Here is a 15,917-nt window from a genome sequence, read left to right on the forward strand (position 1 = left end):
ACAAAACAAAAAACAAAAAACAATGGATTGAAATATTTTAAAACATATTTGAATCCAGTGCCTCATAAAGATTCTTAAACAAAATGAAACCTCATTGTTCATTTTTAGAGGATGCAAGGAAATCAACTCATTCTGAAGACTGGTAAACAGAGGGAAAGAAGCAATCAATTCTCCTGCCTTTTCTTTACAAACTGAACCTCCAGGAAGCCAAATAGTTGATAAGGGGAAGTTTCTCTTTATAGAAGTATTGTAGCTAATAAATGAAGAAGGTGTGGTAGAATTAGAATATTACTATTTTGCAGCCTTCAGTGAATTATTTATTTAAGCCTATTTCTGAACTTTCTTATTAATTGACACTTGCCTGTTCATACATCAGTACCACATTGTTTTAATTGCTGTAGCTTTGTAGTATGTTTTAATAATTTAGAAACTTCCCCTACACACAGACACCACTCTTTTACAAACTCCTCCTACACACACACACACACACACACACACACACACACACACACATACACACACACCATTCTTCTTCTTTAGAATGTTCATGGCTATTCTTGTGTATTTAGTTTTCCTAATAAATTTTATAATAAATTCATCTAGCTCTGAAAAAAGTCATAGTATTTTTTTTAAATTGAGTAAAATGTATAGATGTGCATAAAGTGAATTGCCATCTGTTGTGTTTTACTGGCTTGCCTGAGATAGAATAGGAATATAAATATCAAGCCTTGCATTTCTGTTAGGGAAACATTAATTGCACAAGATTTAGTCATTTATTAAACAACTAATTTAGCCTATGTACCAGGCAATATTTTATATACTTCAGAGAAAACAAGTAAATAAATCATAGCCAATTTCTAGCATCAGGCTTTTACCTGTTGGTTAAGCTCTAGCTTGGCATCCATCACATCATATGAAGAAATTTGACTTTCAGCTGACCACCAGTTCCATGTGTGCCAATTTTTACATGGTTGCTAAGAGTTATTATAATCTTCGGTTGAATTAGAGGATGTGCAGGGAGGGAGAAGTGGAGCATAGTGACAAGTGGTTTAGGCTCTGGAGGCAGACAGCAAGGTGTGAATTAGGTGCTATATGACCTTGAGAGGTGTTGTAGCCTCTTTGAGCCATAGTTTCCTTAAGTGTTAAGTGGGGATATCAATTGTAACTAACTTGTGGGGTTGCATGTGAGGCCTAAATGAGATAATCTAAAGTGCTTTGCACCTTTCCTGCACGTGCTGGTGTTCTGGAAATGTTACCTGGTATTTAAGTTGGTAATCTGACTCTGCTGGCCTCATGGTATGTGATTTATTATGTTTAGTTCCTGATATGATTAGCTAGAAGAGGCAGTAGACGATATCTAGAAGAGGGCAGCCAGATGATCGGGAAAGGGGGGTTGCCTAGAAACACTGAAGAAATGGTAGGCCTCTTTACTAGAAAAGGGAATACTAACATGAAACAGTAGCCATTGATTGGTTGGTTGGTTGATTGATGGGTCTCACCCTGTCACCTAGGCTGGGTTGCAGTGGTACAATCATGGCTCACTTCAGCCTCCATCTCCTTAGCTCCAGTGATTCTCCCTCAGCCTCCTGAGTAGCTGGAATCACAGGTGGGCACCACCATGCCCAACTAGTCTTTTAAATTATTTGTAGAGATGAGTCCTCACTAGGTTGCCCAGGCTGATCTGGAATTCCTGGGCTCAAGCAATCCTCCTGCTTCAGGCTCCCAAAGTGCTGGAATTAGAGGCAAAGTATCTAGGTATCCGGCCTAGATACTTTGAATTGCTTTGGAGATAGAAATGGTACTCAGACCAGGTAATAGAATCAGCTTCCCACGAAGAAAAAAAAAACAAACAACTTTCTGGGCCAGGTGCCCTGGCTCATGCCTGTAATCCCAGCACTTTGGGAGGCTGCAGTGGGCATATCGCTTGAGGCCAGGAGTTTGAGACCAGCCTGGCCAACATGGTGAAACCCCATCTTTATTAAAAATACAAAAATTAGCTGGGTGTGGTGGCGTACACCTGTAATTCTAGCTACTTGGGAGACTGAGGCATGAGAATTGCTTGAACCCGGGAGGCAGAGGTTGCAGTGAGCCAAGATGGCACCATTTTACTCCAGCTTGGGTGACAGAGCGAGACTGTGTCTCAAAACAAAACAAACCCCCCACCAACTTTCTGGCAAGTACATCTGTTCAACGATGGGATGATTCTGTAGTGAGCTCCCCGTAAGAAATGTTCACGAAGAATCTGGATAGCCACTTGTTAGGGATACAACAAAAAGAATTTCTGCATTAGGAAGATGAGGCTAAATGATGACTAAGGCGTTTTCCTAAGAATGTCTAGTATACATGTACACATATGCAATCATATATATGGAAAATTCTCTGCATATAGCTTATCACTTCCAAAGAACCACAGTTCTTTGAAACCTTATTTGATCCTTTTTTGAGTTAGAGGGTATTGCAATGCACCTTGGGGTCCTTGTGAACATAAGTGATCATCAAAGAAGTGAAGAGATGGTGAAATAGGGAGACTGGGGGACTAGTGTGTTTCACTTCTGTCTCATTGTCTATTATCTCAGAGAGAAGACCCTTAAGCTGCGAGCCCTTCTTGCATCCTACTTTGAGCGTGAGCCTTTAAAAGAATGAGCACATTATTGGAAGTTTTCTGCCTCTTTAGTGTGTATGAGCTTTTTGAAAGAAGGTGCTAGTCATGTCTAGCAAACAAATGACAAATTTAAAGAAAAGGATGTGACCGTCTAACTTGGCCTTGCTGCATTTAGCCCCAACACTTTTTTTTTTTTTGAGACAGAATTTTGCTGTCAGGCAAATTTTTTGCCAGGCTGGAGTGCAGTGGCATAGTCTTGGCTGACTGCAACCTCTGCCTCCCGGGTTCAAGCGATTCTCCTGCCTCAGCCTCCCAAGTAGCTGGGATTATAGGCATGCACCACCATGCCCAGCTAAATTTTGTATTTTTAGTGGAGACGGGGTTTTGCCATGTTGGCCAGGTGGGTCTCGAACTCCTGACCTCAAGTGATCCACCCGCCTCAGCCTCCCAAAGTGCTGGGATTACAGTTGTGAGCCACGGTGCCTGGCCCCAACACATTCCTGTTGTGTTCATCTTTCCTGCTACTCTTTTGTTGCAATAAATGTAAATGTAACCATAGTATGTTAGAAAAACTTGATAAAGTTATGTAAAAAAGGTAGTTAATATATTTATTTCAGATTCATCCGGATTTCCTTTGGACTGGCATTAATGACTTGCTGTACTTTCCAAAGTCATGTTTTGTAAAACTTTTTGCTGTCGCCCAATACATGTAGTGTAACATTGTAGATACCATGTTAGCCTATTAAGTGAAAAACCTAGCAAGTATAAATAAAATTCTCTTTCTTAGTTGATCTTTAAAGTATGATTTGTGCATCTTCAGTGAATGACGAACCCACAACAGCCACTGATCCCGAAGAACCTTCCGTTGTTGGTGTGACGTCCCCACCTGCTGCACCCTTGAGTGCGACCCTGAATCCCAACACGACTTCTCTCCCTGCCCCAGCCACACCGGCTGAAGGAGAGGAACCCAGCACTTCGGGTTTGGGTACACAGCAGCTCCCAGCGGCTGCCCAGGCCCCCGACGCTCTGCCTGCTGGGTGAGTAGTCTTCTGTCCCATAACAGATCTCTCCTCCTCAAAGACTGAGGCTCCTTTACGGGGGCAGAAACAACGTGGTTATTTATTACCTAGTGGCTAGTAGACTCTGGGGAGGCTGCTGTGCATTGAAGCAAGGGAGGTGTGGAAGAACTGCTTGTTCTACATAAATCTTAAAAAGAATCTCAGTAGCTTGGGGCAGAATCAATGCTACCTTGTACCGTGACTTGAAATGAACAGCTTGACTCAAAGAGTGTGGCTTTTATGGAACAAGGAGCTCATTTTGCTTTCCTGAATCATTGGAGGGTGTTCGCCTAGATCCTGCCTAGAAAACAGCTTTTCTCTCTTGAATTTTATCTTATCAGCCCACGGAGGAGTTGGGTTTTAGGCTGTGAATATTGCTGTATGTTATTCTCATAACTGGGATTTAAGTTAACATAAACTACAAGTTTTCTTGCCATCCTTTTTTTTTTTTTTTTAAAGAGATGGAGTCTTAATGTGTCGCCCAGGCTGGAGTGTAATGACACAATCTCGGCTCACTGCAACCTCTGCCTCCTGGGTTCAAGTGATTCTCCTGCCTCAGCCTCCCAAGTAGCTGGGGCTACAGGCTCACACCACCATGCTGGATAATTTTTTTGTATTTTTAGTAGAGATAGGGTTTCGCCATGTTGGCCAGGCTGGTCTCGAACTCCTGACCTCACATCATCCACCTGCCTCGGCCTCCCAAAGTGCTGGGATTACAGGCAGGAGCCACCACACCTGGCCCTCTTGCCATCCTTTAGTTCAGTCAGATGGCGTGGTGGCTCACGCGCCAATCAATTCCAGTGCTTTGGGAGGCTGGGGTGGGAAGATCACTTGAGGCCAGGAGTTTGAGACCAGCCTGGGCAATATAGTGATATCCTGCCTACACACACACACACACACACACACACACACACACAAATGTGAGCACAGTGACCTGTGCCTGTAGTCGTAGCTACTGGGGAAGCCAAGGTGGGAGGATTGCTTGAGCCGGGAATTAGGGGCAGCAGTGAGCTGTGATCACACCGCTGTACCCCAGCCTGGACTACGAAGCAAGACCCCTGTCTCAAAAATAAAAATTAAATCTGACAGCAAAGACCTTGGATAATAAGAAGACAGCCCCTGTAAGCCAAAGGGAAGTTCAAGTTTGGTTATATGGTGAGTGGAGATTACAAGCGTGGACCTGGGAATCAAATAGCTCTGGGTTTGAATCCCCCCCACCATGTGACCTTGGCCAAATGACTTAGCCTCTTGGTAAGGTGGAGATATCATACATATCTCCCCAGGAAGTTAAGGGACTCAAAGAAGATGGTGAACATGAAACCCTCACTGATTGGTGGGTGTTACACCTGGTAAGTGATATTTTTCAAGTGATTGTGAAGGGGCCCTAAAGGAAGAGAATGCTTCTGAACCAGGAGGTGAAGTCCTTTCTCAGCAGCTCTGATCATGGTTGGGGCCAGTTTTCACTGCCTCTCCTGGTAATCAGTTTGGTGTGGAGGAAACCCACATCTGTATCACTCTAGTTGCTGGTGATCTGGTTGATGATGACTTGGTGATGTGTGTCCTGTGAACCGTTGTAATTCATAAACAAAAAAGGAAGGGTGTAAGGCCTCTTACTTGACTACAAGGTGCTGTATTATTATTTTTTTCACTCCCTTATCCCATCTCCTTATTCTATTATTAAGCCACTTTCGTTGTTGTTGTTGTTGTTTGAGACAGGGTCTCACTCTGTTGCCCAGGGTGGAGTGCAGTAGTACAATCTTGGCTCATTGCAGCCTTGACTTCCTGGGCTCAAGTGATTCTTCCACCTCAGCCTCCCAAGTAGCTGGGACTACAGGCATGCACCACTACGCCTGGATAATTTTTTTTTTTTTTTGTAGAGACAGGGTTTCACCATGTTGCCCAGGCTGGCTTAAGCCACTTTCAAAAACCCAGTTGTCAAAACAAAAATCCTTTATCTGAAGGCACATGTGACCTTTACTACGTACACATTGTTTTCCTAGCATGCGCCACGCTACCTAACTCCCGTCTCTTCAAAAAGTCCTGTTCCACATACCTTTGTACCTCAAACCTGGAGAGAATTGGCAGGATTGAGAGGCAGCTCTGGGATGTTTTTTTGTGAGGTTTTTGATTTTAGTGTAGGTTAAAGTGAAAAGCTCACTAATCAATTGCTTTGTGTCCAGCTACTCCCTACAGAGATATTTCTCTTTCGTATGTGGTAAGGAATACTCGAAAGACCTTTGTTTGGTTTATAATTTCAAGCCTGTATATTATAATTTGGGGGGAACAGAGCAGAATCATGTTGGCAGAAAGGAGAGAAAATGGCCGCCTGTGTCCCCAGTGAGCTGTTTGTTTTCTTTCCGCTGAGCGAATGCCTGGAAGGCCGGCCTCACTCCTGTGTCAGTCACAGGCAATTAGGGCTAATGGCTCAACATGTCTTTATGTAGGGCGTGTGTGAGGGTTACTGTTCTCGGGGATTGGGCACTTCCTGTTTCCAGGCAGCTGGAAAACTCCAGGCTCTGAAAACGCTCTTTATTCTAAGTCTGGCAGATCGAGCAGCCCAGGGAAACTGATTCCCCTCCCTCATCCTGCCAGAGGCTGAAACACGTTTCTGAGGTAGAGCCTGAACAGCATCTTTTCCTTGGGGCATTTAGAACGTGATGAGGCCCACGTGTGGGCCTGGGGAGGCTGCTCCCCACTTGAACATGTACGATGGTCCAGAGAAAGGTGTCGGAGACCCAATTTTCCAACCCAGACGGCTTCCACGTGCTCTTCTCTAAGTTGACTTTTGTGGGCTGACTCATGACCTGGAGATCGTCAGCCACCTACCTGGAGACTGACTAGCACTGCTGAGTGTCTAAGAGGGAGCACGGCAGGCTTTTGGTTGGCTGATGGAAGCCAGAGAGAGTACGATTTCTGCCAGTGATCCTTCCAGTTCATAGGCCTGCCAGCCCCACCCCAGCTTACTTAAAAGTTTAGGAGATCCAGGCAAGGTGGATTATTAATTTACCCCTGATGTTCCAGAGTCAGGGGACCAATGAGAGAAGGAAATCTGTCATTTCTAATTCCAATACCAACAAAGGGCGTGTTGTGGCAGAGGGACTGGAGTGCTATCTCATAGGAACTGCATCTTCTTGAGTTTGCAGAATGCCTTTATCTTTTATGAGGATATATAAATGCAGCAGCTGAATTGAGTATCTACTAGTGCCCAAATTCTATATTCGAGGTTTTACACTGTTGATTCTTTCATTAGACAAAATATCTGTTACTATTTAAGAGACGACAGGTCAGGTGCTGGGTATCGTAGATGCAGTGCTAAACAAGAAATGATTCTTGCTACCAGACTGTTTCACAATGCATGCTCCAGTCACTCAGTTCTCCCCCTGGCTCGACTCAGCCATTCCCTTGGCTGCCTCTGGGATCTGATGCTAAGTCCCATATCTGCCTCTTGAACCCAGTTCTCTCTTGACTCACTGCCTGGACAGTTCCACGTAGCTATCTCAACCCAACAGAACTTATCATCTTACCCATCCCATCCAGGCTAGAACCTGGTCCCCCTCCTGGGAATGGTGCCACCATCTGCCCAGGTGACCTTCAAGTCGTACATCTTTCCCCTGCCCCTGACATCCATTCAGTCATCAAGCCCTGCCTCGGGGTCTCCAGACTGTGCTGTCTCAGCTTCCCATACTGATCCTGCTTTGCATTTATCTCAGGTGTAATTTGCATATGATTTATTGAGTGACCATCTCCTCCACCATACTCTAGGTGCCATACAGGCAGGGATCGTGTCTTTCTTATTTGCCCCTGCCCAGCACCTAGCACATATGTACCTAGCCTGGCACATAGTGGGACTCCAGGAAATAGTTAAATGAAACAACAATTCTTTTTTTTTAATTTAAAATTTTATTTTATGATTTTTCTTTTAATTATACTTTAAGTTCTGGGATATATGTGCATAATGTGCAGTTTTGTTACATAGATATACACGTGCCATGGTGGTTTGCTGTACCCATCAACCTGTCATCTACATTAGGTATTTCTCCTAATGCTATCCCTCCCCTAGGCCCCCACCCACCACCAACAGGCCCCGGTGTGTGATGTTCCCCTCCCTGTGTCCATGTGTTCCCATTGAAACAATGATTCTCTTAAACAACTCTCAAATCTGCCCACTTGGCTACATGCTTTTGCAATATTCCAGACTAAATTACCATGATCTGTCACTTGAGTGACTGTTCTTACCCTTTCCCAATCTATTTTAACTTTTCTTTTTTTGAGACATGGTCTCACTCTGTCACCCAGGCTGGAGTGCAGTTGTGCAATCTTGGCTCACTGCAGCCTCAGCCTCACGGGCTCAAGTGATCCTCCCACCTCAGCCTCCTGAGTAGCTGGGACTACAGGCGTCTGCCACCACACCCAGCTAATTTTGTTTATTTTCACAGAGACAAGGTCTCCCTATGTTTCCAAGGCTGGTCTCAAACTCCCAGGCTCAAGCAATCCTCCTGCCTTGGCCTTCCAAAGTGCTGGGATTACAGGCATGAGCCACTGCGCCTGGCCCTGTTTTAACTTTTAAAAATAAAACTCTGAGCATGACCTTTCACCACTTAGAATGCTCCAGTGGCTTCATATTGTCTTTGGGGATAAATTCCCAAATCCTTAATAAGGCCTAAAAAGCCCTGTGTAATATGACCCCACCTACCCTTCAAGCCTTCGGTGGGATCCACTCCACATCTCTGCCTAAGCCACGATAACTTAACTTTAATTTGACAAATGCATCACCCTCTCTCCGGACTTAGGATCCTCCCCCATGCTGGTCACTCTTTCTGAAACCTTCCTTGCCATCTTATCCATTAATTCCTATACATCTTCAAGTGCCAACTTAATCAGTAAATCCTCTGGGACTCCCTCCCTGATCCCTGGTGGACAAGAAGAAGCGTGTCCTTCCTCTGTCACTCTTCTCACACCTGTCATTGCTTGTTTTCTGCCTCTCTGCTATTCTTGGCTCTGCATGCCAAGGTGGCCGGGAACCTGGCACAGAGTAGGCCCCCAAGACATGTTTGCAATGAATGGATGAGTACTTTTAAATGCCATCTTTCCTTCACCTAGATGAATGTTTTTTGCCTCTTTGATGCCTCAAAGAAGAACAGCTATGACAGCAATATTGCATTTTCTTCCCAAGGGCAAGAAAGTTGAGCCTAATGCTGTCATTCACTGGCTTGACTGGCTTTGGGTTCAAATATGCATCTCTCATAGTTCAGAATGCTGTTTTTTTTTTTTTTTGAGATGGAATGTCACTCTGTTGGTCCAGGCTCCGTCTCTCAGGTTCAAACAATTCTCCTGCCTCAGCCTCCCGAGTAGCTGGGAGTACAGGCTTGTGCCACCATGCCCAGCTAGTTTTTTGTGTTTTTTAGTAGAGCCGGGGTTTCACCATGTTGACCAGGCTGTGCTCGAACTCCTGATCTCAAGTGATCCACCTGCCTCGGCCTCCCAAAATGCTGGAATTACAGGAGTGAGCCACCATACCCAGCCCTCAGAATGCTCTTCTCTGTTCATAAAGGATCACTCTTCCCGCACTGGCAGATACTCTGCAGCACGGCTCCTCTTCACTGAGGCATTTGAGCTAAGCTTGATTGCTTTCTGGGCCCTCCAGGGGACTCTGTCTTTCTAACTTTATCTTCTCAACTCATCCAATCTCCCTTACTGAGTGACAGGAGCAAGGTTCTCTTGGGGATCCCATGGCTCTATTTTTCAGGTTGCTGCATTTTTTTTTTTAATTGAGATGGGGTCTCGCTCTGTCACCCAGGCTGGAGTGCAGTGGCACGATCATGGCTCATGGCAGCCTCAAATTCCAAGGCTCAAGTAATCCTCCTGCCTCAGCCTCCTGAGTAGCTGGGACTACAGGCACATGCCACTATACCCAGCTTTTTTTTTTTTTAAGTAGAAATGAGAGTCTCAGTCTGTTGCCCATGCGGATCTCAAACTCCTGGGCTCAAGCGATCTTCCTGCCTTGGCCTCCCAAAGTGCTGGGATTCCAGGCATGAGCCACCGCACCTGGCCGCATTGTCTTTTTGAAATATGCAGCAGATGAGACTTTGGCCATACGTGGTTACACACGTCTGCACGTTTTAAGAACTGAAGGCTGCTGAAACCTGGGCTGCAGATGTCCAAATACAGCACTCCCCATCCCTTTTCTCTGTCCCCATCTGTAAACCCTCCTGCTTTCCATAGCTTTTAAATTAACTAGCATGAAAGAAGCCAGCTGGAGGGTTATGAAGTTTTCAGGTTGCAAATGTCTATGAAAGAAGGGGTGCCAGGAAGGTTTGTGGGTGGGAGGGGGAGGCTGGTGAGATAGTGGTTCAGGCCGTGAGCAATGGGAAGCGAGGCCGCTTTGGTCTGCAGGCCCTGTATCTGTTTTTCCTCAGCGCTCAGCCCACTTTGGGGACCCAATGCTCATTATCAATGAGCCAACTGTGTGTACATGGCTTAGATAAACTCCAAGCATGTCCCTTACAGTCTTTGTAGCTCCTTCGGTCCCACACACACAGAGGCACATTATTTTGCCCTGGCAGCCAGCACGCCACTGTGGTTTCTTACATAACGGAGGGCGTTGTGTTTGGACTGCCGACTTACCTCAGCTCTGCCATTTCACACCATGCTTTTTCTCCCGCAGCCATTGGCTGCCCCGTCTGTTTCCTGCCTCCGAGTGGAATTAATTGAGGAGGGATGTTTTCTGGATCTTTCGGATTTGCCATCTCCTCTACCCCCCTGCCCAATTATGGATATCCAGAGACACTCTCTTGAGATGGCCCTTAAGACACTATCAAGGATGACAGCCTCGTAAGAGTTCTTGGATGTTAGTTTGTGGGGACACTCTAAGAGATGTTGGAATTTAGAGCTTCTCTGCTAAGTTATAAACCAGGCACTGCCATTGAATTTCATTCCAAACTCAACTTCAGCACTAGCCAAAGAGTCTTACCCAAGGAGTTTTAACACTGCTCTTCTCAAAACTATTTGTGAGAAAACAGTCCTTTTTGGTTGTTGTTTTGTTTTAATTTATTTTAAAATATTCTGTCTATTGTGAATCCTTTTATTCTATACGCTGTTCAATGAGACGAATCTTTTGAGCACATATGTGGATATTACAGCAATGTCAGATTGGTACAAAAGTTCCTAAAGTGGGCCAGGCATGGTGGTTCGTGCCTGTAATCTCAGCACTTTGGGAGGCCGAGTCAGGAGGATTGGTTGAGTCCAGGAGTTCGAGACCAGCCTGGGCAACATAGCAAGACATCGTCTCTACAAAAAATACGAACAAAAACATCAGCTGTGTGCACCTGTGATCCTAGCTACTCCAGAGGCTGAGGCAGGAGGATCACATAAGCCCTGGAAGTCGAGGCTGTTGTAAGCTGTGTTCAAGCCACTGCTCATCAGCCTGGATGACTGAGTGAGACCCTGTCTCAGTTAAAAGAAAAAAAGTTTCTAAGTGCTTAGAAAATTCAGTACTTTTCTGGTCGCAGAACAGTAACAGTTTGGGCTGTGGACCATTCTTTGAGTAGCATCAGATTAAAGGATTACACTGTGAGTGTCTGTGTCTTTCCTCCAGCTTGTTTCTTTGCTTAGTATGGTTTAGTTTGTGACGCTGCAGGGATTATTACATGCTTAGGTCACATGGAATAGTGCGTGTTTCTGGCTTCCTCATCACCATCTCAGAACTTAAACTCTTATTTCCAAAGATTCTACTGTTGTCGGAGGCTGGGCCATGAGATGTTTTCACCTTATGTGTATGTATTCATGCATAATTATTCATTTTCATTTCTACTGAACTTTCTTTCCTTTTTTTGGAGACAGGGTCTCATTTTGTCACCCAGGCTGGAGTATAGTGGCGTGATCAGAGCTCATTGCAGCCTCAACTTCCTTAGCTCAAGCAGTCCTCCTGCCTCAGCCTCCCAAGTAGCTGGGACTACCATGCGCCACCATGCCCAGCTAATTTTTGTACTTTTTATAGAGACAAGGTCTCGCTATGTTACCCAGGCTGGTCTTGAACTCCTGGAGGCTCAAGTGATCCTCCTATCTTGGCCTACCAAAGTGCTGGGGTTACAGGTGTGAACCACCATGCCCATCCTTACTGCAATTTCTTGAGAGCTCCTCAAGAGCGAGGAATATTGTGTCCGTCTTTGTGTTCCCTGTACCCAGCATACAACTTGGCTTCCAAGGAGAGGGAGTGATGTGTCACATGAGTGGGAAAATGATATCACATTCTCAGTGGCCCTTCAATTTTTTTAGTTTCTTTTTGATCTTATTATAAAAGCCCATTGGTGGAAAATTAGAAAAAAATAGGAGGCGGGAGAAGAACAGTACATAATAACAACAGTTAACAAACACCCACCTAAGATCTGACCGTTGGTTATTTCTTCTGCAGCTTGTGTGTATTTTTTTTTTTTTTTTAACACTAACTACAGCTACCGTGTATTCTAAGTGTTTCTAAGGTGCTGGGGACTGTCCAGTTTCCTACATGGATGATTTCATGCAGTCTTCCCTCTGTGAGAGAGCTACGTTTATCCTCATCTTGCAAGTGAGGAGAACTTAAGCAATTTGCCTGGCACCACATATACAGATACACATATAACACACATCTACCAAAATTTGATAATCTTCCAGTATATGCTTTTAAAATTCATTCGTTTTTATTGTAAAATATTGTAAGCATGCAGATACAAATGGAGAAGAATGTAAAAAATACCGGTGGCTCATCATCTTTAGCTCTGTGCTGCATTTGCTACAGGTCTCCCCCCGTCTTTTTTTTTGTTTGTGTGTTTTGTTTTTGAGACAGAATCTGTGTCGCCCACGCTGGAGTGCAGTGGCGTGGTCTCAGCTCACTGCAGCCTTGACCTCCCAGGCTCAGGTGATCCTCTCGCTTCAGCCTCTCGAGTACCTGAGACCACAGGCACATCCTACCATGCCAGGCTAATTTTTATATTTTTTGTAGAGATGGGGTTTTGCCGTGTTGCTCAGGCTGGTCTTGAACTCCTGGGCTCAAGCAATCTGCTCCCCTAAACCTCCCAAAGTGCTGGGGTTACAGGTGTGAGTCACTATGCCCAGCACCTGAGGAGGTCTTTTTTTAACCCCCTCTTTTTAACCCCTTGATGTATAAGATGTTACCAGTACAGCTGAAGGTTCCATGAACTCTCTGATCTCATTCCCTGTATACAGTGATACATGGAACTTGGGATATGCATTTAAACTGCTATACGGTATTCTGTTACATGAACAGTTAAAAATTTATCCATTTACTTGTTTCTTGACAGCTATAAACAATGGCTGCAGTAGGCCAGCCGCAGTGGCTCATGCCTGTAATCCCAGCACTTTGGGAGGCCGAGGTGGGCAGATCACAAGGTCAGGAGTTCGAGACCAGCCTGGCCAATATGGTGAAACCCCATCTCTACTAAAAATACAAAAATTAGCCAGATGTGGTGGTGCACGCCTGTAGTCCCAGCTACTTGGGAGGCTGAGGCAGAAGAGTGGCTTGAACCAGGGAGGCGGAGGTTACAGTGAGCTGAGATCATGCCACTGCACTCTAGCCTGGGCAACAGAGTGAGACTCCATCTCAAAACAAAAAAACAAAACAAAACAAAACAAAAAACACAATGAAACAATGGCTGCAGGAAAGTTTTCCTGTGCATGCCTTTTTGTGTACATGGTTTTTTTCTTTTTCTTTTTCTTTCTTTCTTTTTTTTTTTTTTGAGACAGAGTCTTGCTCAGTTGCCCAGGCTGGAGTGTGCAATGGCACAATCTCGGCTCACTGCAACCTCCGCCTCCCGAGTTCAAGTGATTCTCCTGCCTCAGCCTCCCAAGTAGCTGGGATTACAGTCATCTGCCACCATGCTTGGCTAGTTTTTGTTTTTTTAGTAGAGACAGGGTTTTGCCATGTTAGCCAGGGTGGTCTCAAACTCCCAACCTCAGGTGATCTGCCCACCTCGGCCTCCCAAAGTGCTGGGATTACAGGTGTGAGCCACCGCGCCCAGCCAGTTATTTCTTAAAGGTTTGTACAGCAACTGGAATTTCTGCATTATAGGAAATGAAGATCTTCAACTTTAGTAGATATTATCAAATTGCCTGAGTCACCTAACCAGTTCATACTCCTGTGAACATGTGTAAGCATTCCTGCTAAAACTTAGCGTTGTCAGATTCGTTTCGTGTGGGCCAGTCTAATGGGCATGAATGGTACCTCTTTGAGGATTCAGTTTGAAGTTCCCTGATTACTATTGAGATTGAACCTCTTTTTACATGTCTTTATTAGGTTCTTTGGTTTCTTCTTTTGTAAAGTGCCTATTTATTTTTGTCCATTTTTAAATTTGTCTTTATATATATTTATTTTTAATCTTCAGGATTCTTTTTTGTTGTTGTGTTTGTTTTTTTTTGAGATGGAGTTTCACTCTTGTTGCCCATGCTGGAGAGCGATGGTGCAATCTTGGCTCACTGCAACCTCTGCCTCCCAGGTTCAAGCAATTCTCTTGCCTCAGCCTCCTGAGTAGCTGGGATTACAGGCATGTGCCACTACTCCCAGATAATTTTTCCGTATTTAGTAGAGACGGGAATTCACCATGTTGGTCAGGCTGGTCTTGAACTCCTGACCTCAGGTGATCCACCTGCCTCGGCTTCCCAAAGTGCTGGGATTATAGGCATGAGCCACCACACCCAGCCAATCTGCAGGATTCTTAATAATGCTAGGTACAAATTGCTTCTCAATTATACGCATTGCAAATATTTGCTCCCAGTCTGTGGCTTGTCTTTTCACTTTGTTTATGGTGCCTTTTATTGTACAAGAGTTAATAATTTTAAATAGCCAAATCTGTGATCTTTTTCATGTGTCTTTTGTGTTTTGTCTAAAATTCTTCCCTACTCCTAAGTTACATAAAAATGTTACAGGCCACACTTGGTGGTTCATGCCTGTAACTTCAGCACTTTAGGAGGCTTAGGCAGGCAGATTGCTTGAGCCCAGGAGTTTAAGACCAGCCTGGACAGCATAGTGAGATCCCCATCTCAGCAACAACAACAGCAACGCAAATTTTATACACATTCCACATTTTATTTATTCTGATATGCATGTTATTTCACATTTTAACTTCTTTAAAAAATCAAGATGTGGGCCGGGCGCGATGGCTCATGCCTATAATCCCAGCACTTTGGGAGGCCGAGGCAGGTGGATTACCTGAGGTCAGGAGTTCAAGACCAGCCTAGCCAAGATAGTGAAACCTTGTCTCTACTAAAAATACAAAAATTAGCCAGGTGTGTTGGTGCATGCCTGTAATCTCAGCTACTCGGGAGGCTGAGGCAGGGAATTGTTTGAACCCGGGAGGTGGAGGTTGCAGAGCCAAGATCGCACCACTGCACTCCAGCCTGGGTGACAGAGTGAGACTCTGTCTCAAAAAAAAAAAAAAATCAAGCTGTGATTTATAGGCACTGGGGTGGCATAATTTAATTGGCAGTGTTTTTTTTCTTAGTGTTATGTCTAATAATCCTACAATCGATGGCATTTTAGATTTGATGAAAAACAATATATAATTTCTAAACAAAATTTTGATTGTCTTAGGCGTATTACTTTAAACTTGCCTTTTCTACCCAATATATTGTAAATACCTGAACAAGTCAATATTTATCTACAATGTTATTTTCAAGGAATGAATACCCATTATAGGAATAACATGATTTATTTGATTAACTCTCCATTTGGGGGTGTTTAGGTTGCTTCCAGTTTTTCTGTAACTGCTGTAATATGCTGTAGCAGATGCACTTATAGCTAAATTTCTGACACCTAATTATTTCCTTGGGATATGTCCTAGAAGTAAAATTGCTGAGTTAAGGGCCATTCACAAGAAAAATAATTAAACGGTATTCACATAATAAAGATTTTTTGGCCAAATTGCCCTTTGGAAAGAGTGTACCCATTTTTGCTCCCACTGATCATTCTTGATAGTAACTATCCCTATACTGCCAAACTTTTATCTGCAAAAATGTTAAAAAGAAATTTTTAGAGGCCGGGTACAGTGGCTCATGCCTGTAATCCCAGCACTTTTGGGAGGCTGAAGCAGGAAGATTGCTTGAGCCCAGGAGTTCAAAACCACCCTGGGTAATATGGCGAGACTCTGCCTCTATTTTTAAAAAAGATAATTAAAAGAATTTTTTATAGATGCGTATATTTTAATGTTGCCAACTTTTTTTTTTCTTTGAGACGGAGTCTTGCTCTGTCACCCAGGCTGGAGTGCAGT

At 44.3% G+C, this 15,917-nt stretch overlaps 1 protein-coding gene across 4 annotated transcripts in view; it reads left to right on the forward strand.

Annotated features, from left to right (window-relative positions):
• WWP2 (WW domain containing E3 ubiquitin protein ligase 2) overlaps window positions 1–15,917 on the forward strand; it is a 178,285-nt gene that overhangs the window by 121,218 nt on the left and 41,150 nt on the right. For all 4 annotated transcript variants that reach the window (XM_054533231.1, XM_063717117.1, XM_063717118.1 and 1 more), the window contains 1 exon segment: window positions 3,423–3,639. In XM_054533231.1, coding sequence (XP_054389206.1) covers window positions 3,423–3,639 — 217 coding nt within the window.

The sequence above is a fragment of the Pongo abelii genome, chromosome 18, assembly GCF_028885655.2.
Source record: "Pongo abelii isolate AG06213 chromosome 18, NHGRI_mPonAbe1-v2.0_pri, whole genome shotgun sequence".
Classification (NCBI taxonomy): Eukaryota; Metazoa; Chordata; class Mammalia; order Primates; family Hominidae; genus Pongo; species Pongo abelii.